Source organism: Musa acuminata, chromosome BXJ3-6, assembly GCF_036884655.1.
Source record: "Musa acuminata AAA Group cultivar baxijiao chromosome BXJ3-6, Cavendish_Baxijiao_AAA, whole genome shotgun sequence".
NCBI classification, from domain to species: Eukaryota; Viridiplantae; Streptophyta; class Magnoliopsida; order Zingiberales; family Musaceae; genus Musa; species Musa acuminata.
The window spans coordinates 31,705,559-31,729,006 of NC_088354.1; the positions used below are offsets into that span (position 1 = coordinate 31,705,559).

The window sequence follows — 23,448 nt, forward strand, 5'->3', positions numbered from 1 at the left end:
CGGGAGGCGCGAGCAGCGACACCGGCGAGCAGCGGCAGCGAGCGACGAGATCGCGATCGGGATCGGGATCGAGAGCGGCAGCGGCAGCAGGTTAGTGTTGGGTTAGGGTTGGGGTTATATCGGTTTAGTTGGTTCGATTGAACCAACTAATAACCGAACCAGGACCGAACCAGACCTAAAATTCTGGTTCGGTCGCCTTGGTTTACCCAGGCGCTCGCCCGAAGCGCCCAGCGCCTGGGCTCGGGCGAGCGCCCAGGCGGCGCCTGTTTGAAGCGCGCCGCCTGGGACATTAGCGAGGCGCTCGGGCCTCGCCTCGCCTCGCCCGAGCGCCTTTTGCAATCACTGGTTTTGCCTAAGTCGTGCGGCACCCTTGCGTGTCCGTCCGCAAAGGTCAGCCTCCCCGAAGCCTCCCATTGTCCCTTAGGACCAACAAAAGAGAGAACGGGTTAGAGAGAATGCCTCAATCGGGATCCACAAGCAAACATCTCCGAAAAACACTTCATAGACAATGCAAATTACAAACAGACTTTACAAGCTCTGAACAGTTGCACAACAAAGGGTAAAATGGTCCATTACAGACTGAAAATCTCTCGCACGTGTCCACATGACACAACCTTTATTTACAAGCCTAAAGAGGCCACCAACCCAACTAAAATGAGACTATTAAGCCTTCGGCCGTCCCTCTACATGCTGTACAAGGCATGAACATACCAAAAGACACGGACATATATAAGCATTACATCAAACATCCTGTTTAGAAGTTTGTCCGTGACAATATGCAGGTTGTTTACAATGGCTGGCAGGTTGTTTACAATGGCTGGCTATTGAATCTGTTAATTAATGTTCAAGTAGTGATTTAAAAAGTTGCTCGAGCGCTCGGGCTAGGCAAGGCAAGCCCTTAGCGCCTTATATAAGGGCCAGGTGGCGTGCTTCAATAAGGCATCACGCCTCATATAATGGCCAGGCAGCGCGCTTCAAAGGCGTCGCTTGGGCGCTCGCTCTAGCCTGGGCACCGGGCGATTCCTGTAAGGACCTGGTTGATATAAGGCAACCGAGTTCGGTTAAATGTGCATTTGTTGGTTCGATTGAGCCAACTAACGCACGCAGTTACCTCAAAACCTGTGCGCGACCTTGACTCCCAACCCTAGCGTTCGCTTTCTCCCTCTGCCTCTGCCGTTGACGATTTCTCCCTTTGCCTTTGTTGTCGATGATTTCTCCTGCTACCTTCGAGTCTTCCTTTGTCATCGACCGAGTCTCCTTAGCTTCCGTTGCTGTTCGCTACCGCCGTCGCTATTGTTGTCCGTGACTCCACTGCTACTGCTGCTGTTTGCTATCGCGGCTGTTATCCGCTGCTTCTCTTCTGAGTTCTGATTTCTTACTATCGATTTAATTGGATGATATTTTGATCTCTTTTAATAGTTATATTCTTCCCTTCTAACTGCTGTTAACATTAAATAATATACTGCTAATAGTAGATTATTAATTACTGTACAAAATAATCTTTATTTATTAGATTAATAATATTATATGTTTATTATATTTTAATATTTTAGAGCGTCTCGTTTCGCTTGGGCAAGCACCTAACGCCTCGGGCGTTTTGGTACCTAGGCGCCAAAAGCGCTTTTTAAATCACTGTGTTCAAGTTTAGAGAGTGTCCACCTTGGAAGTCATGTTCATGGTTGATGTTAACCTTGAGGAGATTTTACTTGGGCTAACTCATCTTTGTTTCACTGAAAAGGCTAAAAGCATTTGTAACCAGATTCAACTAGCATACCAAACTTCTTAATTAACAAGTGGCTTGGACACTGCTGGTATCTTAATGATTTTGTCCAGTAAAGGTTTGTGGGCAAAAGAGGGTACTTGGGATACTTTTACATGGTGTAAAACTGATGTACTTAATATTGTAGGAAAACAGGATTAAGTGAACAAACAAATGAGTTCCAAAATATTGGAACTTTTTTGGTAATTTTATCAAATTTAAAAGCAGGAAGAAGTCTGTTAAAAGAATGTGGAATAAGGAAATAAGAAAAAGGCATCTGAAAGAGAGGCAATAAGAAAAACAACAAGCTGAATGAAGAGACGTCAGCAATAACTAAAACCATTAACCATCAAAACTCTTTTCATGTTACTTAATCCTCATAAGTCAAATTTGTGGTCAAACAAGATTGAATATATATACCTTTATTGAATATAGACTATTTTAATCCTAAGCCTAAACCAATTACTATTGGACTTCGAGAAGAAAGTGTCTATTTCTTGACTTGGATTAGTTACATACTTGTCCTGGGAAGTATCAAGCAGGATATCTATACTGACTTTACCAAGGCATGTTATTTAATGTGTACAATACAAGTAAGGTATTGTGTCCTGCTCTATTGTGGGTGTGGAGACACACCCTTGGCAATTTGGGCTTGTACAATGTTGATTGGTACATACTAGTTCATTCATGTATTTGTATCTTGCCTTATTGGTCCGAGTTGACGTATCGACCATTGGCCGGCATTGCATGTGCCACCTCGTATCGATGTGTTGAGTGTCGGCACGGCGGGGCATGTCGACGACATAGAAAAAGCCAAAAATGATTTGAAATTATCTGAAAAATAGAAAAAAAATTAGAATAGGGTTTTTAAGTTGGAAATAAATGTAAATTTAGTATAATTTCATCAATAATATTCTAAATTAGGGTTTGCAAAATCGTATTGTACCACCCGATATGGGTGGTACGTATCGGTTTGCCAGCTCATCGGCATGCAAACCGCTTGTATCGGGCGGTATCAGGCTTGTGGCCTCGTATCGGGCGATACAGGGCTGTATCAAGCGATAACGATCGAAATTTTGACCGTTACCGACCTGTATCAGTTGATACTGGTCGATTTCAAGGGTAAAGCTCTATCTCATTATATCGTCAAATCCCAATCGAAGCCTCTTTCATAAACAAGCTCTCGCTCCAAAGAAAAAGGGATTGTTTGGGAGAACCACACACTGGTAGTCTATGGAAGTTGGGTTCTGCCTTTCGTCAAGACTTGATGGCCGGGTGGAGAAGAAAACCCTGGAAACACATCATGGTTCTAGAGCTGACCATGGCCCATGTGGAGAGAAGAGACCGTCACCGCTGACGTTAGCGGGAGCTTTGGAGGCTACCATAATCGATGAGGTTGGCTGAACTCTTCTCAGCGTTGATAAGCATTGGAGAAGAAGCCTAGGACTGAAGTGCGACTCCATTGTCGCTCAGGGATACCAAACGGGGCACATGGTGGAATTTAGTGGAGGGCTAGCATGTGGCCCTCGACGAATATGACCCTGTAAAGTAAAGTAAAGTAAAGTAAGAGAAGCGTTGGGGGGATCAAATTAGGGAAATCTTGGTTCACGTCGCATTTGGATTAGGCCATGTCATGCTCGAGTTGAACCAAATTGTAGGTGGAACGAGCTTCAATCTTGAACCAATCTTGGATTAGGCTATGTTATGCCTTTTTTAGGTGTACCGCTCGGTACGCTGTACCGTACCGAGCAAAGCTTAGTACATCGGTATGGTACGAGATTAAAAATCTTATTCTAAATTATGAAAGAATAGCGACACATATCTTTATTGGGCTTGGAGGAGCAGCTTTGTGGCACGTTCTTGATTGTCCTTCCGTTAATATTGAATTATCTAGAAAGAAATAATTTGAATTGTTAAATTATGAGTTAAACTCTAAGGTTGAAATGAATCAAATATTAAATGGATCGATTGATGGATATACTTGAATTTACCACCAAAAAGAACGATGGGACTTCACGGGTGGTGGATAGGGGTCTTCGATCCTATGTATTTGTATATCAATATATGTTTGATGGACCGAATTTTGAAATTGATCCCATGACATAGTATACTGATACACCGTATGCCATGGGTGCATCAATGCGGTGATGGTTGTAATCTGATCATCGTGAACCATACGTGTCTGAGGTGGCTCCTAATGTAAGTACGATAGTGGCATGTATTAGTGCAGAGGTTAGAGAATGTCAGAACTTCTATTTCTACCACTAATCTGTTGCTTTGTATCATAAGATTGCTTACTGTACTATTGCTTGAAGAAGAATTACTAACTATCACTATACTACTGTTGGTCATAAGATCCTCCGTCATATGATGGTTGGGAATACGATGTGCTCTGCTCTGTGTCTATATCGTATAAGCTTTGTCGCATCTGCTCAAAATCATCCATTACCTTCCCCTTCCCCTTTCGTGTATAAACCTGACCAGTGCACGTCGAGCTCCATGATTTAAATCTTGGGCGGTATGCATAAAATATTGCTTCTCGATCCATGCACCACCCTTAAACTATGTGTGCACCTATGCGGGACCATCAACTCCCCGATGTCGTTGCCATCGTCGGTCGAGGCATTGTTGTCCCTGTCGCTGCCACGTCTACAGACCGAGCAGGTTGTTGAATGCGATTGAGAAGTTGTCTTGTCGCTCGACTTGATTCTTTCCAACGGTGCAGCTGATGCTATTGCCTTCTCTTTTGCCTTTGCACGTTAGGTGGACGCTTGTGACGGTTGGGTGCCTCTGGTTTCTCGAGTAGTCTGACTCGATGTTGTTCGACTTCTTCTACCATGTTCTGACCAAGGGGGATCTTCCTCCTATTGGGAATATGTTTCTTTTTCTTCTATCTCCTCAATGGTAAAACGCAAAGGAAATGGAGGATCTCCCGCCTGATCAAGTAAAGGACCCTTTTGGTTCTCTACTGCTTCGATCCATTGTAACATCGACTGCAAATCTTCGTTGTAATATTCAAGGTCGATGGGATCAATCTTTGGTTCCTTTGGCTCCTTGTCCAGCTCGGCATACTGCAACCTTAGTCGCATGTTGTATTGGACATATATCAGTTTCTCCAACCGTTTATACAATAGTCTGTTGCAGACCTTTGTGTGAATCAATACGAACGTTGATCAATTACGTTTGTAACTACTCGATGTCGTTATCTACGTAAGTATGCGGACGGGGCAACTTTTGCATCAAAGAGTGGACTTAATGATGGTTATATATAAATTTTATGATCAACTGTGCTCGAACTATACACTTGCTTACTGATGGTAACTCACCAATATCCTTCGGCATTAAGTCTATGCAAATAAGTTGCACATGGAGTCTAAAATAATGTTTTTCTTCTTTCCATTAATTGTAAATCGACATATATTGAAATTAGCTTCATTGTCGGTGATTATATAGATAATGCATTGTGGTTCAATTTTCTCTACCGTGGTGTCCATTAAGTTTTTAGTGTAGTTTGCATTTTGAATCTTATTAGAATTATTAACCGACTTATGAAAAAAAACCCATATATTGTAATACACAAGAAAATTGATTATACTTATTCTTGTTGGCTCTGTCCAACTATCACACATCAGTGTCACCCTATACTTGTCCCATTGCCTCTTGAAGTATTTGATCCAATCCTTCGGTTCTGTCATCCCATCTAAATAAATGCCATGGATCTCTTTCAATGTTGGAGGTTGGATCCCTGTGCCAGCCTTTTGGATTAAAGGCACCATGCTTTGATAATATGGACATTGGATTGTGTTTGTTGGAATCCTATAGAAGTTAAACAACTTAGCTGTTGCCTTCCTAATATCCTGCTTATTTTCTTTTGTATATGTATCGTCAATTCATGTTTGTTATGCTGTTTATGGAGGATAGACTTACGGATCAATATCAACAATATCTGATGTTAACCTCCTTTGATAAAACCATAGATTTCACCCTGTCTCATACTACCAATTTTGCTTAACTAAGGAGAAGGGGCAGTTGGTTGCCTCATGTTGGTCGACCTTTGGAGTCCCTATGGCATCGACCCACTGTCGTCGCTATGCTCCCACTATGAGTGAGGCCGCCGATGCCTCATTGCATCCTCATACATGACTTTTATATTCATAAAAAATCGGTTCCTGCTTAGCCTTGTAGTGTTTTTCTTTTTTACTTGACCTTCTTTTTAATTAGATCATCCCTTGCCTATTATAACTTGACTTCAAATAATTTACGGATCTCTGTCGTAACCTTTTTACATTTTGTAACATCGGGATAGCCACCAGCCAAATGCATCTTCAACCAGGTGATTCCTTCACTCCGACTGATGTAGTCACAATGATGTACTGCTAATGATAATGGTACCTATCCAACTTTTGGGCATGATCTTTAGCGTCATAATGTCCTTGTTTGTTTGTATGTTCATACCAAAATTTATCAAATAAACGAATGTTTGTTGTGCCGCCCAAGTCGGTACGGTATGGGCGGTATGTATCGGTCCAACACACCAATAAGACACGGGTCGCCCGAGTCCTTGTCGGCATGCCCCGGCCAGTGATTTAAATAGGTGCTCGAGCGTTCGCTTAGGCGCTCGGGCGAGGCCTGAGCACCTCGTGTGGGGGCTAGGTGGCGCGTTTCAATGAGGCATTGCCTGGGCACTCGCTTGAACCCAGGTGCCGGGCGCTTTGGGCGAGCGCCCGGTTCAAATAAGCAAACTGAACTAGACTTTTAAGTCTGGTTCGGTTCAATAATGTAGTTTCTTACCCCACCCTTCATGCTTGTGTGACCTCGAGCCAACTGTAGCGCTACTTTTGCCTCCGCCATCGACGCTTTCTGTCGTTGCCTCCGCCGTAAACGTAGCGGACCGAGCCTTCCTCTGTCGTTGACAGACGAGTCCGATGCCTTAGCAAGAGCCTATAGCTTCCTTCCGTTGTCGCTTCGTGTGTAGTTCCTTCCACTATTGAGGGAGACGACCACAGGTTCCTTCGCCACCGATGGATGCCCCTTGGAACTTTCGCCGTTGCCGCTACTGCTCTCCGCAGCTTCTGTCGCTCGTCGTTGCTACCGCCAGCTTATCACAACTGCCTTCTCACTGCTGTTGTTGCCACTTTTTGTCGGTTTCCACGGTTAGTGACCCTTTTATCCCCCTCTGTTACTGTTAACAGTTCTTTTCTCCCCCTCTAACTACTATTAATAGTAAGTAATATACTATTAACAATATATTTTTAATTTAATATCATTTGTTATTTAAATAATTATATTTTTAATTATATTATATATTTTTATATTTTAATATTTCAGAGGGCCTCTCTTTGCTCTGGCGAGCGCCTAGCGCCTCGGGCTTTTTGGGATCTTAGCGCTTTTTGGCGCCTAGCGCTTTTTAAATCACTGATCCTAGCATATCATGTGTTGGTACATTGGTATAGATCGGTACATATTGTATTGACAAATCTTGGAGACGAGTATGATACACGAAATGTTGAACCTTGAAATAAACAAGCTACGATTAGCCCTGTTTTGAAATAATAAGTTGCAATTATATGTAATGAATTCTACTTTGCCACTATAAACATGTCAATCACCTAATAGACATTAAATACAAGAATTAACCTAATATAGGTAAAATTATGATGAATTCATCATTAAATATGCTAATCACGACATTAAAAAACTTAATTACTTCCTAGTTAATCCTTTTTTTACCTCTATAAACATGTCAAATACCCTATTAGGCATTTAAATACACTAATCACACCATTAAAAACACTAGGTACTCCGTAATTCACCATCTTTTACCAATATTAACATTAAATACATAGAATTGACCCAATATAAGGTCAAATTATGATGCATTCATCATTAAATACACTAATTACAGCGTAAAAAAATTTAATTAATCCCTAATTAGCCCTATGTTACCACAATAAATATGTTAAACACTAGGAGAGACATTATACACGTAAATTTGATCCAGTATAGGTCAAATTATGATAAAATCATCATTATACACTAATCACAGTATTAACATAGTTAATTACTCCCTGATTAAACCTCTTTCACCACTATAAACTTGTTGAAGACCCTAGTAGGTATTAAATACATTGAATTGATCCAATATAGGTCAAATTTTGATTAAGTTATCATTAAAACCATTAATCACAGTATTGAAAAACTTAATTAAAACCTAATTAAACCTCTTCTACCATCACAAACCTGTAAAACACCCTAATATGCATGAAATACAAAGATTTCACCCAATACATGTTTAATTTCATTTAAATCAGCATTAAACACACTAATTACAGTATTAAAGGCCTTAATTACTCCCTAATTAATCCTATTTTACCATTATAAACATGTCAAACAATGTATTAGACATTGAGAACATAGAATAGGCTTAATCATCTCATAAATCAATAAAAATCTTGAAAAATAATATACCTTTGATTAGAGTGCCTTTCTCTAACTTAGTTGTTAATTCTCTCAAACTTGATCCAATCTACAAATTGCAGTTTTGTTGTGTTTAAGAGGGTGCAAGTGTGAGAATGAGAGAAAGATGTGAGTGGGAAAGAGATTGAGAGAGTAGAAGAGTTTGAGAAAGTGAAAGGAGAGTGAATGAGGGGGTAGAAAGGGCTTAAATACCCTTAGATCTTGGTTCAAACGAGCAAAAGGACCATTTGAAATAGAGCTATCTCAACCCTTCATCGGTAACGGTCAAAATCTGATCGTTTTGCCCGATACAGACCCTGTCGGGCGATACGGGGTCATATGTCATGGACCGCTTGGTGCAGGGCGGTCCGTGTGCCGGTCCCCTGTTGGACCGGTACGTGCCGCTACTCGTACTGATGTGTTTCGGGTGGCACAGCGAACCTTGCTTGTATGTTACCTTTACAAGGATGGGTGGTCATGGATGTCTTCTCAAATTTAACAAAGGTAAAAATGCCCAAGCAGCTATTTTATGATAGTGGTAGATGTATGCTAAGCTATCAATAACACTAGACCTGTATGATGACAAATCTTAATTTTGGTCTCCTCTATGCATATGAAGTCTGATATTTCTAGCTTGAACAAGCAGTCACTTTTTAAAGCAATGTGAGCATTATGCGTCCTGCGAGACAGGTTGTGCAACAGATATTCACATGTTTTCTTTTAGTATTGATTTTCCTTAGATTTTTGTCCATGAATATGGTGGCCAAATGAGCTTTAAAAGCCCCAGCAGTCAATTGTCCACATAAAAGCTTTGATTAGATATAGACAATTAGTCATTCTCATCTTCCACATCCGAGGTTTTCCCTTTTTGGTCATTCTCATCCTCAAAGTTTCCCTTGGTCTTGTTTACATTTGTGATTATCTGTATTTTTGGGTACATTACTGTTGGTAGCACTATTGGACCATGCATGATTTTGATAACTGCGATAATGTAATAGTCAAGATTCTCTCCGTTCTAATTCTCTTTATTCTCTCTCTTCCAATTTCCAACCTAAGGTTATTCTAATCTCTTATTATTCCTTAATAACCTCCTCCCCCTCTAAATCCCTCCTACACTTTTACAGACTGTACAAGGACATTTTTGAAAATGGATACACCCAAAGACTGTTGAAATGAGAAGACCCAACCTAATCAAATACATCTAAACCCTAATATTACTCCCCGAGTCAGCCTAATTCTTGGATTTGTCCTTAGGTTGATTTTGTCCTAATTCATATAGAGGCATATTTGAAAAGGGTAGTCTTGTGATTTGGCCACTAATAACAGATTTATAACAGTCAAGACTCAAGAGATGTTAGCTAACTTGGGCATTTGTTTGATTTGAGATATTGCAGGAATATACATGCAACAAAATTTTGTGACATCCATCATTTCCTACTTTTGGAGCTTTATACATGAAAAAAAAATCCTTTTGTGTAAATGTGAAAGTTCTTTTTTGACGTTTAGTCTTGCTTGACCTGTAAGGATTAATACTGACGATGACTTGTCTTATTGTACCAATTCTTTCTTCTTAAGTGCAACAACTAAGTATATTAATTGCTGATATTGCAGTTATCAATGTTTAGCATCTTGTGCTTGCAATGGCAAGAAGAATTTTATGTTCAGCATACTCTGAATTGTTGTCATTTTTCTCTCCTGTAATATTATTGGTTCCCCTTCAGCATATGGGGAAAGCTAAATAAATTTATGATATTTGCAGCCTTGGAATTATGCAATCCAACCTAAAGGCTAAATGTCTTGATGTAATTGCTTCGTGCAGGCACTCCTTTCTGGAAACGAGTTTTGAATCAGTTTGATGATTTACTTGTTAAGATATTGATTGCAGCTGCCATTGTTTCGTTCCTTTTGGCTTTGATCAATGGCGAGACAGGCTTAACGGCTTTTCTAGAACCTTCTGTGAGAACTCCTTTATATTATTTATTTAATGCTCGAGTTGCATGCCAATCAAATGTGTTTTGGTTTCATTGATGAAACACTGATCCTTGATTATATAATATGTAAGAGTCAATATGTGAAATTGTGAACCACACATGCCAATCAAATGTGTTTTGGTTTCATAGATGAAACACCGATCCTTGATTATATAATATGTAAGAGTCAATATGTGAAATTGTGAACCACACTCAATTTTACTCGCAACTCAGTTTTCAGAGTGAAATAATGATGTCCAGTACTAGGATTTGATTGTACATGTTTACTTGAATGTAAGTGCATGTTTTCCTCACAGAAGGAGCAAGGTGCTAGATGGATGATTTGTGCATGGCTACCTCTCGGTCTGGGCAAAATTTGGAACATGAATATGAGAATATCAATACTTAAGAATCTAAATACTGATGACAACTCTGTTACGTGTTGACATTTTTGTAATGTTTTGCAACTCTGCAACATCGAAGTTCTTTTTTATGATGATCACTCTTATGAACTCTTTTTGTGGTTTTCTAATGTTTGAATCTTTTGGAATTTGGAGTTTCTTTTAAACCATTTTCGAGGACTTGAAATACTTGAAACTCCAAAGTAGAAAAAAGAAGCTTCGGAAAGGTCACTCTAGATGAAAATGGAGCCAATTGAGATGATCACTTCTTGTGATATGCATTTCTAGCAATTGGGTTGTCTTTGTTGGTGTGCATTTTTTTATTCTCTTTTGAAACAACTGCATTCAAGTAGAAAAATAAAAGATCAATCATTAACTGTTACCCTTCTATCTTTTACTGATTCTTCGAATAATTACAGGTCATATTTATGATATTGGCAGCAAATGCAGCTGTAGGTGTGATAACTGAAACAAATGCTGAAAAGGCACTTGTGGTAGTTCTATAATTCTTTTTTTTATACTATACTTTCTATGTTGCAATTTGAATATTTTTTGCTTCTATCTTATTATGATCGTATCAGAAATTTATTGTGCATGACATGTCATTTGCAAAGTTCTATATTTAGTTTGTCTTATGGTTCAACAGTTTAGCATGCACATGTTATGTCTGTGATTCAGTTTCTTTGCATATAACACTTATCATGTATGTCAAATCAGTTGCTTAATCTTGAAAACAGGGTTAGAAATGCTCTATATAGTAAACAGAAATATCTAAAATATATAAATGTGTTTGTTTTACCAGCATGCTAGTCGAGTTTCTAGTTGTTGCAACTTGTACATGGCAGCAAGGTTGACTCTTCTTTATTTTACCTAACCTTTACATTTTTTGTTATCATCTTTGTGTATCCAACTGCTGGGCTGTTATTACCATTATTTTAATACAATAAAGATAAAATGTTGGTTTGACATCATTAATAGCAATTTTTTATTGACACCATTATGAAACCCTAACATACATTTAAAAATCATGTTTGCATATATGGCACTTTAAATCAAGTAGCACATTCTCGGTTAGTGGATTGGACTGTATCAACCTTGAAGTAACCAAGGTGCCAAGTGTTTGAAGATTTGATGGAGGAATGAGAGAAAAAATGTCACATATTTTGACTTTGATGGGTCCATAGAGTGATACAACACTTATATCTTGTTTTTCTAAATTCTGCTTTTGGTCCTTATTCAATATATATTTTGATTTTGTATTCTATTTTTTTATAGATCAGATTTACTTTATTTTTATCTAATATGATTTATATGTGTCAAGAAAAAGGGTGGAAGAACACTGAATTAGGGTTTTCCCCCTTTCTTTTGGCTTATTTTTCAGCATTTTATCTGATATTTGGTATATACCGGTGTACCTGTTATGGGTCCGGTACCTGAGATTGTGTTCCTTGTATAAAAATAGTATTACTGCCAAAAATATAGTTGTATTACATTTTTTATTGGCATGGTTTTTTCTTGGCGTTGTAAGTTCCTTTAATTTAACAATGTGGTTCCGAGTTTCTCTATGATGACTCATTTAAGATATATGTTGGCAATGTGAACTTGGGGTCTTTTCCTTATCCAAAACTTGACATTGCTAAACAACACCTTTTAGTTATTGTTTGGCAGAACAGAATATAATATATGCATGAAACATGCAAAACTAGGAGTTGAAATTTTGACTTTTAAAAATTAAAACCAAAATGCCTCGAAGATTGGCTCTACACTCTGGAGGCTAACATAATGGAAGACTCATTCAAAAGCCAACTTTGTTTGTGTGTGTGTATAACAATTGTGATGCTTTCTAGCTTTTATGTGAAATTTAAACTGCTGTTGAAATTTGCTATATCACATGGTAATCACTGCTATTCATTATTAGTTTGCTAGCTTGCATTTAGTGTTTCTTAAGTTTTGACACCTTCTGAACTCTGTTTTGTACCTTAAACTGTACATTTTTCTCTACAGTATGATACAACTTATTTAACTTGTATTTCTCAGCTTTTTCCCCTTCTATCGTGGTATCTTGTAGGAGTTGCGAGCATATCAGGCTGATGTTGCAACTGTCTTACGAAATGGTAAGAGTAGCTCCAAAGATTAGGCCTCTTGACACATTACAGCTTTGTTAAACACCTATTTAATGAGATTTTTTGTACACACTCTTCGAAATCATTGTTGTTTTGTCTAAATTGTTTTGTGTGGTAGTCTTAAAAGGTGCACCAGAAAGAATCACAAGTCAAACCATTTTTCAAGATAATTCTTGTGAGACTTAGTTGTTGTATGTGTTTTTCGTTGTTTCTTTTCAACTATTTCACATTCTTATCATGCATTAGTTTCTGTTTGACTAGTTATCGAAAGATAATGAAACAAGGTTGTCATTGAGAAAGAAAAATGATATGTATGTTTTTCAACAGATACACAGTGGAACTCTTTCTGTTTTGTATACATATATCTGAGATGCAAACCACCAATCCTGAGGTTGTGGGCCATGGACTAATTGGTGGTCTGAACTTGGTAGTATTACTATGTATCTGGACGAAAATTTTAATCTATGTCAAGATGGTTAGTAGCATGATTTTGCTGTATGATGCGAAATGCACTACTTTGCATGCAAATTTAGAAGACAGAGCCTGTGAAGTAGAGTTAAATGTTGTTTTAGCCATGCTTGATCCAATTCTCAGATAAAATATCAAACTCTTTGGGCAGGAAGCTACATGTGAAGACTTCTGCATGGAACTTTTAGGTTATGAATGGATATGATGATAGGAAAAGGCTAGAGAACTGGTACATTTTAGTGGAAGTTTAATGGGAGTTCATGTTCTTATTCGTGCACAGTTTTGTGATTTCAGAACCAATACATATTACAGATACAGGCATTTTAATCAACCTATGGCAAAACTTTACAGAACAGTCATACTCGACTAGTCAATTTGGGGAGTCTTGATTCTTATAGAGTTATTGTTACAATCAAAGTTATTGTATTTTTATGGTAAGCCTTGGAGGCATTTAGTGATTTGAATATAACTTTAGTTCCTTCTGCTAGTCTTTTCCTTCTCATATGCTATATTTCTCTTTGATAAATTCCTAGCAGTGAGTTCCTAAGCTTTGTATCCGTTGTTAGGCTCATTTAGATGGTGACATCTGCATCCCTTGATGTTTCTACTTGGGTTGTGGCATGGTTGTAGTACCGGTCCGTACCGGTATATCGATCAGTTATTGGTGTGGTACGTACCGAGTTGTACCAAGCATATTGACACATGATACACTAGCGTGTACCAATGTACTGTCCATACCGATCCTTTGTCATACCAGTACGTACTGCCCGTACCGAGCGGTACGCTTCGGTACATTAAACCTTGGGTGGTGGCTTTAGTTTATTTCCTTTATCTCACTTTATTTTTTTTCCAACTCATCTTTAATATCATATCATACTATCTTGTATCGTTAAAGTCCGGGATTGACATGTTTTAGCCCTTGCTTGAAATTGTACTGTTGTTTCTTGAATTCTTTCAGTTTTAAAAAATGGCTCTTATCATGATATGTCCTTAAAATAGCAGGGCTTAAACTCATATGAACTAATGCCAAAACAAGTATAGTCTCCATTTCCTCCATTAGTATAATTGATATACTATATCTAAAATAATATCTTTCTTGTTTACCAGAGTGCAATAGAGGTTGCATATGATTTGAATATGGTGTTCTCTGCAGGTTGCTTCTCAATACTGCCTGCCACAGAACTTGTTCCTGGAGATATTGTTGAAGTTGGAGGTATGTTTGCCCCATTTTTTTAAATGCGTGGCTTGTCAAATTACTTATATTATCTGGAACGGAATTTCCTTTTTGTCAATTAGTGGGATGCAAGGTCCCTGCTGACATGAGAATGGTAGAGATGTTGAGCAGCCAATTACGTGTTGACCAGGCAATTCTGACTGGTATGCAGTTTCTTGTTCTTGACTGCTTTAATTTATAGTAGCAACATGGATGCTATGTCATTGGTAAATGTGGGCAAACAATTTTAAGGTTTTTGGTAGCATTGTAAAGTAATAAGGAAACTGGTTATTGTTAGTAGTCTTACTCTTTACAGCTTTGTGCTAATGAATTCTTCATTTTGCATAATGGTAGATTTCTTGGTTGTTACACCCTAAGGTTTTTAATTTTGTATTGTATCGGTGTACCGAGCTTTGCTCGGTATGGTATGGTATGGCATACCACTCGATATATGTATTTTTATATACATATGTATATAAAAATATGTTTATATACATATGTTTACTCATAAACATATGTATTTTTATATACATATATTTATGAGTAATAATTACTATAAAAATTATTTATAAAAATATCCCCTTTCCATCTCGAGAGACGGAAAGGGGGTGATGGCGGAGCGGGCGAGGATGCAATGCGTTGCCTCCATCCCCAGCTCGAACTCATCCCCTGCAAGGCACTCCACAATGCTCTCGCAGTAGTCGGATCCGGCGGGGATCCAGCCCAGGGTGAGCTCATCTCCCGCTCCCTCGTCATTGTTGCCCTTAGCGACTATGAGGAAGAAGACCAAGACGATGGTGAGAGCGAGAAGAGGAAGCAATAGTCCTACCTAGGCCAGGATCCCTTCCTTTGCCATCGATCGCGACCTCCCCGACCACAGCGGCCACGATCCCTTCGCCCCCTATTGTGTTTCGCCCAATGGAGCAAGGACCCACCCCCTATAGTGTTTCGCCCGACGAAGCGAGGACCCACCCCTTATCGCGTTTCTCCCGACGGAGCGCTTCTTCGTGTCCTGCCATGTCCAACTCTCTTCTCTGTCATGCCTTCTTCGTTCAACGAGTGCCGCAGCCTCGTCTTCCTCATTGTCGTGCTCCTCGTTCTGTCCGCCAGTTGATACTGCCCGGTAGCGAGCGGTCCATGTACTGGTCAGCTAGCGGACCGGTACATACCGCCCAGTACGGGTGGTACAATTCGAAATTTAAAACCTTGGTTACACCACATGTAGACAACACCTGGTATATGTCATGATCATGGGCACATTTTTTTCTTATATGTAAAGATCTTACCTTTAGTCCATGACCAACTTTCTTTAGTTATTCTATCTGAGACCTATTCTTCAGTTATATATGACCTAGTAGTATCTAAAGAATATGCAAAAGATATATGTTATTCGTTACTGTATTATTTTCCCATTTTATTCTATGTTTGCAAGGATCATATAAGTTGCTTATACCAGGTTAAGCACACATTCTTTTGTATTCAAATTATTCCATCAACACATATTAAATGTAAATAGTAAATATAATGTCCTTTTCACATCAGCATTCATTTTACCAAGTGGAAAACTAGTTACCTTTTTTTAAAAAAGGTATTATGTGAACTTATATAATATGTTTTTTTTAGAACAAGAAAAACAAAGAAATTATTTATTTTAAAAACATTGCTAGAGGGTTAGGTGATGAGCCTTATCTCACCAGCATTACAAAAGAAGAGAACCATTGGTTCTTTCTAAATTTTCCTGTTCATGTGGTACATAATATGCTCCCACAATTTTTTCCCCCACTAAAACTGGGATATCAAGATTGGCATTGGGATAGCAATTAGTTAGAGATGAGACGATTGGGATCGAAAACAAAAGCTTTTAGTTCAGATTGGTATTATTTGCAGTGATTGAAAAAGGTGCTCTGGCGCTCGCCTAGGCGCTCGGGCGAGGCGAGGCGAGGCTCGAGCCCCTCGCTAATCTCCCAGGCGGCGCGCTTCAAACAGGCGCCGCCTGGGCGCTCGCCCGAGCCCAGGCGCTGGGCGCTTCGGGAGAGCGCCTAGGTAAACCAAGGCGACCGAACCAGGATTTTAGGTCTGGTTCGGTCCTGGTTCGGTTGGTTAGTTGGTTCAATCGAACCAACTAAATCGATATAACCCTTACCCAACCCTAACCCACTGCCGCTGCCACTCGCGATCCCGATCTTGCTGCTCGCCGCTGTCGTTGCTCGCAAACGCTGCCGTTGTCGCCACTCGCCGCTGTCGCTGCTCGCAAACGCTGCCTCTGTCGCCGCTCGCGCCTCCCGCTGCTCGTCGCTCCTGCTCCCGCTGCCGCTGCTCGCCGCTCCTGCTCCCGCTGCCGCTGCTCGCCGCTGTCGCTGCTCGCAAACGTTGTCGTTGTCGCCGCTCGCGCCTCCTGCTGCTCGCCACTCCCACTCCTTTTCCCGCTGCCGTCGCTGCTGCCGCTGCCGTTGCTCGCCGCTCGCCGCTGCTTCCTTGTTTCTCAGTCAGCAGGCTCAGTATACAATATACTGTTAATATTAAGTTTATTTGAAATGATTAATTTTCAATACTGTTAATAGATTTTCTTAATTTAATAGCATATTTTTATTTAGAATTTTAAATAATTATATTTATTAATTATATTATATATTTTTATATTTTAGCGCCTCGCTTCGCTCGGGCGAGCGCCTAGCGCCTCGGGCGTTTTTAGACCTTGGCGCCTTTTGGCGCCTAGCGCTTTTTAAATCACTGATTATTTTATTGATCAATATGCTTTTTTTAAATTCATAAAACAGCTAAATATTAGCATGATTTTTTACTTTCATATAACCTATTAATTACGAATTTTACTGCTCATTTTGTTTTTTACTAATCATTACATATTTTTATTTGTCATCTTATTCATTTTTGGATATACAATACCAGTTATCTTTTACTCCACATTCTCCAAAATCTTTAATTCCTATTGAAAATTTTATTCACACTTATGTTTTCCATGTCATTTATTATTTACAATATTATATATTATATTACTTTTTATAATTCTATATATGATAGTTTTTTTTGTATTTCTATATTTTTTGTATTACTTTTTGAGGATTTATAAACTATTTTATTGTGTAATTTTTTTTATTACATGCATTATCATATATAACATGTTTGGAACATATACAAAAACTAATCAATTGATCATAGTCCTTTTTTATTTTTTTCTTCTTTGTTCTTCTCTCGTGCTTTTTTTTTCTGGATCCTACCCTGGAACATATGTTATTCCTTTGCTATGTGTAACTGAAACAGTGGCACTCTTTATTGCTTAGCCAAGGAGAATTTCCTGCTGTACCATTTGCCTTAGCCAAGATTGTAAAGGATTGGCTGATCGTAGTCAATCCTTCCAATCTGAGGTGATTAGAAAAAAAAAAATTGAGAGGTTGACTTTTATGGCAGTTTCAGAAGTGGATGGGACTGCTCCCAGTTTAGATACAACTATTTCTGAGTTCTGTTTTAGACGTCATAAAGCCCATCGATACATGCTCTGAGGTAAATCAAAAGAGCAATAAGCCCTTGCAGATCCAACACACTGCAACTAACAGTGGTTGCATAAAAAAATGTTTGAAATGACATGGTCTATCAGCTATATGTGGTTCTTCTTTCTTTTAAAATGGCAAATGCGATTGAACTGCATATCCAGCATTACCAAACAACTTTCACATTATCCATGTGCAATATCATTTTACCCCATACAGCTTATTATGTCTTTATGTATATATTTTTCTTGAAGGCTATCATTTTAATAAACTTAAATTTGTTTTTTAAATGATGGATGACTGAAATGTATTGTCTCTGACCTATTCTAAAAACATCGATGATTATATCATTTTCTTGGCTGATGATGATATGAGTACTATCTTGAGTCATGATTTCAAGAGTTAATGTTAAAAATGTGGTTGGTTTAGTCAACACAAGGCCTACACTTTTAGGAAAGAGATGCATATAATGGCAGGTGTGGAGCATTAGTCTGGTACCATGCTTTTATCTGTAAGCTAGTGAGTATTGGATGATGTTATTGGCTTGTTGCAAAAACAATACCTTATTCAAAGTAATATTAAACTTAGTTGATATAAAATATGTTCTAAGCGGTAATCTTTCTGCTGGATGTACTTATATGAAATAACTGTGGCCGTACCCTGTTTCGTTAGTTGGTTTGGCCGTTATGGCTGTACTAAGTTACTTACATATTGGTGCTTATGAGCAGATGCATTGTCAGATCTCAGCTTGCAAGGAATTCATGGAGTTTTCTGTATAATTTCTTAAAATTTTCATGTATCTATAATAGCACACGTCATACTGAGTCTTGTCTTAATATTAGGTGAGAGCTGCTCCGTGGCGAAAGACCTTGAATCCACTGTTGCAACAAATGCTGTATATCAAGACAAAACAAACATCCTCTTTTCAGTAAGATTATTTTCGATAGATATGTGCTTACTCTTTGTTTTAGCTTTTGTTATACTCCTTTTTGCTTCCATGAGGTACAATAAAAAATTCTCTCTATAATATGTTAGAATACTGAAACACTTTATTGTGAGACAAAACATATATTGTTGAGAAATTATCAGCTACAATGTTCTTAGACATGGTATTTCTCTACTTTGCATTATTTTACATATTCTAAAAAATATCCCAGGTTGCCACTATGGGCAAGTTTTGGTGTCATTATAAGGTTGCTCCTTTGCTATATTGACTTGGGCTCAAGACTTGGAAACCTGTTCACTTGTAATGGTAAGGTTGGCACTTACACTTGCAATGGATTGACGAGGCTGCCTGAATTAACAAAAGAATCATCCTAAGATAAATCTTATATTGTTTGTAAGTATGATTAGAAACAATGAAAAGAGATTTGAATACTCTCACTCTGACTAGTGTTATTGTCAATAGAGTTCAGTGGTGGAAAAAAATCCATATAGTTAACCCACATAGGAGACATTATCGCCTATTGTTGTAGATAAGAAATCATGTTGATCGATATCTACATGTTTGACTGGATTGGTTTCAGACTATATAGGTTACTGGTTGGTATGTAACTTATAATTTTTTTCAGAGTCACGGAAACAATCTCTTTAAATATTTAAAGGTAAGGTTACGTATATTGACCCTCCCTAAACCCCGCATTGGTGGAAGCCTCGTGTACTAGGTATGCCTTTTTTTATTAATAGTATATATTCGTTTATACTGGTATGATACTTGTCTAATGGTTGTTGAAAGCATGGTTTTTAATTTCGACATGTACCGGTCCGAGAGCCTCTCGACACATGGACCAAATTTTTGGCCTTGTATCGGGCGATACGGGGCTGTATCGGGCTGTAATGGTCAAAATTTTGACCATTACCGACCTTTTAGCTATTTTAGGCATACTGTCGGTATGCTTCAATACGTACCATACCGAGCAAGGCTCGGTATGTCGGTGCGGATCGAAATTGCGAACCTTGGTTGAAACCATAGTTCGTCTTACTGATCTGTACTAATGTACCGATCGGCTATTGGTATATTACGTATCGAACCATACCGATATACTGACATATGGTATGGTGGGGCATACTGACAAACCGTATGTACTGCCCATACCGGTCCTTTGTTGGATTGATACATACCGCCTGTATCGGGCAATATGCCATGGTATGACGAACATTTAAATCCTTGATTGTAGATATTTTGGCATCAGTAATAGAATTATTTTTATATCCTTAACATTTGACATTAAAGGATAAACTGCAACTTTAACATAATATATTGTTAAAGATATCAATTAAGTAATATCACATGGGCATGTGGTGAGTTACCTGCAAGATTCAATCAACATTTATGCCATAGCTTGTAAGCAAATTACAAGGTACCTTGTAATAGTAGTATGCCAGTGCCATATATATGTATACTGTAATCTTTACACATTAATCTTGTGTATACCTTTAGCATATTTTTTCAAGAGATGTAAAAGTACAAGTATAGAATTTATTGATAAAATATTATAATCTTGTGTATACCTCGCGACAGCAGTATTACAATTCATTTTCTGCTTTGCTATACTGACTTTTCAGCTATAACTCTAATGTTTTTTAACCTGCGATTCTTAAATTTTTAAATAGTCAGTGTATAGGTTTTGATTTCTCATTGGAATCCAGTTTTAGTTCTTAGTTTTGTGGAACTGAATTGTATCTGTTCACTTTCATTTTTAACAGGTCCTGATATTGTTCATATCTATCCTTTTCCAGTATTTACTGTTAAAACTTTGTTGCAACTGTTTGTCACATGAGTATCATATATTTTGCTGTTAGTTTCTTATATGCATTCGCATATATCTATTCACTATCTAAGCCTTTTTCCTGCTTCTTGTTCTACACTAAATATGGAAATATATGACCAATTCTTACATATAATATGCAGGGTACTGTTGTGGTGGCTGGTAGAGCGAGAGCTATTGTAGTCGGTGTTGGCTCGAACACAGCAATGGGCAGCATACGTGATGCAATGCTAAGGACTGTAGATGTAAGTATTTTTTAATATTCATAGTCATGGTAGCAACCTTTCTATTATAGAGGTAAGGCTGTATTTATTTGCCATCTTGAGACCCACATTGGTGGAAGCCTTGTGCACTGGTTCATATCTGAGTCATGTATTTTAGTTGTTCATTTAGTGATCTTCTTGCATGATATGCTATTGTCTAAGACTCACTTTCATATGAGTCGAATACAATGTGCAAATGCCCCTAAGGAAATAATTATAGAGAAAATTTATTAAAGTTTGAGGTTTCATGTACTGGTTGGACATTACCGGTTCGACCAAGAACCGGTATTAGATCATATAAACCGGTACTGGTTGGTATTTAATTTTTGTTATTTATTTATTTGTTGATACTGGTTGGTGCATGCCATATACCATCTGATATACTGTGCCGTATACCATCTGATATACTGGTACAATATTGGTTTAACTTTAACCAACTGTCAAGGTTGGTACCAATTTTCAGAGCTAATTAATAACCTATACCATGGCTTGATGTTTCAGATAACGGAACGTTCCCGGTCGGACTGGTCTGGTTCTGGTGCAAGCCGGGTGTATTGAAACATGGAATGCTGGCATGGGTCCAATGATAGTTTCAGCCATTTTAAACCCCAGAAACCCTATGAAATCCTATAAAATCCAAGTTTGTTTTTATTTAGCCTAGTTCCTTGCAGATCAAACCTAGATCGGCATGGTTTGGTCTTGATCTTTGTGGAGCAAACCTTAAATTAGGTGTAAATCAAACATGAATCTTAAATCAAGTCCCTCAATTGAGTCATTAATCTAAGAAATAGGGATTCAGAGTAACCTAATTTTAAAGAGATTAGCCACTGGATCGTTGACTTGAACATTCTCCTTAAGAATTAGACTTCTCCTTCAACAATCTCTTGAGTATGGAAGAGATTGAGTGGGAGGGAGAAGGTTTGTGAAGAGGACTGATGCGAGGGAAGGGAAAGAGAGATAGAGGAAGGGAAAGAGGTTTCATTATGGCTAGCTTCAAGAGTGAAATAGGAGTGAATAGGAAGCGAAAGGGAATATATCTATTAGGAGTCAAAATTACACCTCAAACAAGACCCATACAGGTCTCTTTGAGGTACGAAGACCTACATGTAGCCTTATCATCTGACCCTCATACCTTATATGCTGACCTGTATACCTTATATGCTGAAATTGAGACCGTTGCATGTTAATGTGGACATTGCACCAAAAATCCTGATAATGGTATGAAATCATGGTATTTTTGGTGTTAGATAGATATGACACTGAAACTGACACAGTGATCACGGACAATGCAGTTGAGGGTAACCCATGGAAAATATTGTGTTAAATTTTTTGATAAATTACTCCAAGTTCGCTTTTATTGCAGACTTGCAGTAGACTGCAATATTACGAGAGTTTTGTCACTCTCTTCATTCTCTTATCCGTGAATGGAACCCATTGAACATTTTTCATTTTTTGTAGCATCACGTTGGTATTTTTATCCAGTTAGGTTTGACTGAAGAGAACCAGAACTTATTAAGATAGATAAATCATGGAGGATATGCATAGTTATCAAAGCAGACTGGATTGACCGGTCCAATTGGAAAAACTAGAAAACCCCTGGATAGTTTGGTCTTGCTTTTGGGTCAGAGATAAAAAATGGAGTGAACCACATTGACCAGGCCTGTTTGATCAAAAGTTCAAAACAAACTGGGTGGTCCAAATGAGACTGAGCTGGTTCTGAAAGTCTGAGAAAAGACCAAGCAAAAATTTTCCAAATTTATAACATTGAATGATTGGGGGTCTTTTGGTTGTGTACATGTTAGCCATTTAAGAAAGAGATTAAGACCTGAAAATCAGGCTCTAACTTCAAAATTCAGCTGTTGTCTGACCTTTGTCACCCCTGCTATTGCCTCATACCATCTTAACCGTTGAAACACCCCATCATAGCTGATATTGCTGATTGTGCCAAAGGGAGAAAGGAGTGGAGGCACAGGAGAGGAAGAAGTTGAAGGAGAAGAGCAGGGGAGGAAGGAGAGGAAAAGGAAATAACAAGAGGAAGGAGAAGAGGAGAGGATTAAGAAAAGAAAGCAGAGGGCAAGGAAAAGAGGAGAGGATTAAGAAAAGAAAGCAGAGGGCAAGGAAAAGAGAAGAGAAAAAAATGAACATAATTGGAAAGGAAAGGCGGCAAAAAAAGGACAAGGGAAAAAGAGCCAAAGAAAATATTATTTAATATATAAACATGCAGTCTGATAGATTGACCTACTAATCTGACCAGTGACCATTGGACCAAGGCCGTGCATGGTTGATGACCAGTTTGGTTCTAGTAACTGCTGATGTATGAGTGATCTTCCATCATCAACTTGTTTTCTTATTTTAGTGGAATCAGAAATTGATAGGTGGAGAATTAATGTGTTTGCTCAGTAGACTAATGCCTTTGTGCGCCTATTAATAGGATTAAATGAATCTTGTTGGTTTGAAAGAAACCTAAATGCTTAGTTTTTATTGAAGGATTATCATGGGAATCTTGTTCAATGGCCATTTG

General features: G+C 38.4%; 1 protein-coding gene across 2 annotated transcripts in view; it reads left to right on the forward strand.

Annotated features, from left to right (window-relative positions):
• Positions 1-23,448, forward strand: part of LOC103988849 (calcium-transporting ATPase 3, endoplasmic reticulum-type) — a 66,153-nt gene that overhangs the window by 11,109 nt on the left and 31,596 nt on the right. For both annotated transcript variants that reach the window (XM_009407507.3, XM_018827764.2), the window contains exons 5-11: positions 10,035-10,171; positions 11,006-11,080; positions 12,655-12,700; positions 14,331-14,390; positions 14,474-14,554; positions 18,739-18,824; positions 20,808-20,909. In XM_009407507.3, coding sequence (XP_009405782.1) covers positions 10,035-10,171; positions 11,006-11,080; positions 12,655-12,700; positions 14,331-14,390; positions 14,474-14,554; positions 18,739-18,824; positions 20,808-20,909 — 587 coding nt within the window. The remainder of the gene's footprint in view (positions 1-10,034; positions 10,172-11,005; positions 11,081-12,654; positions 12,701-14,330; positions 14,391-14,473; positions 14,555-18,738; positions 18,825-20,807; positions 20,910-23,448) is intronic.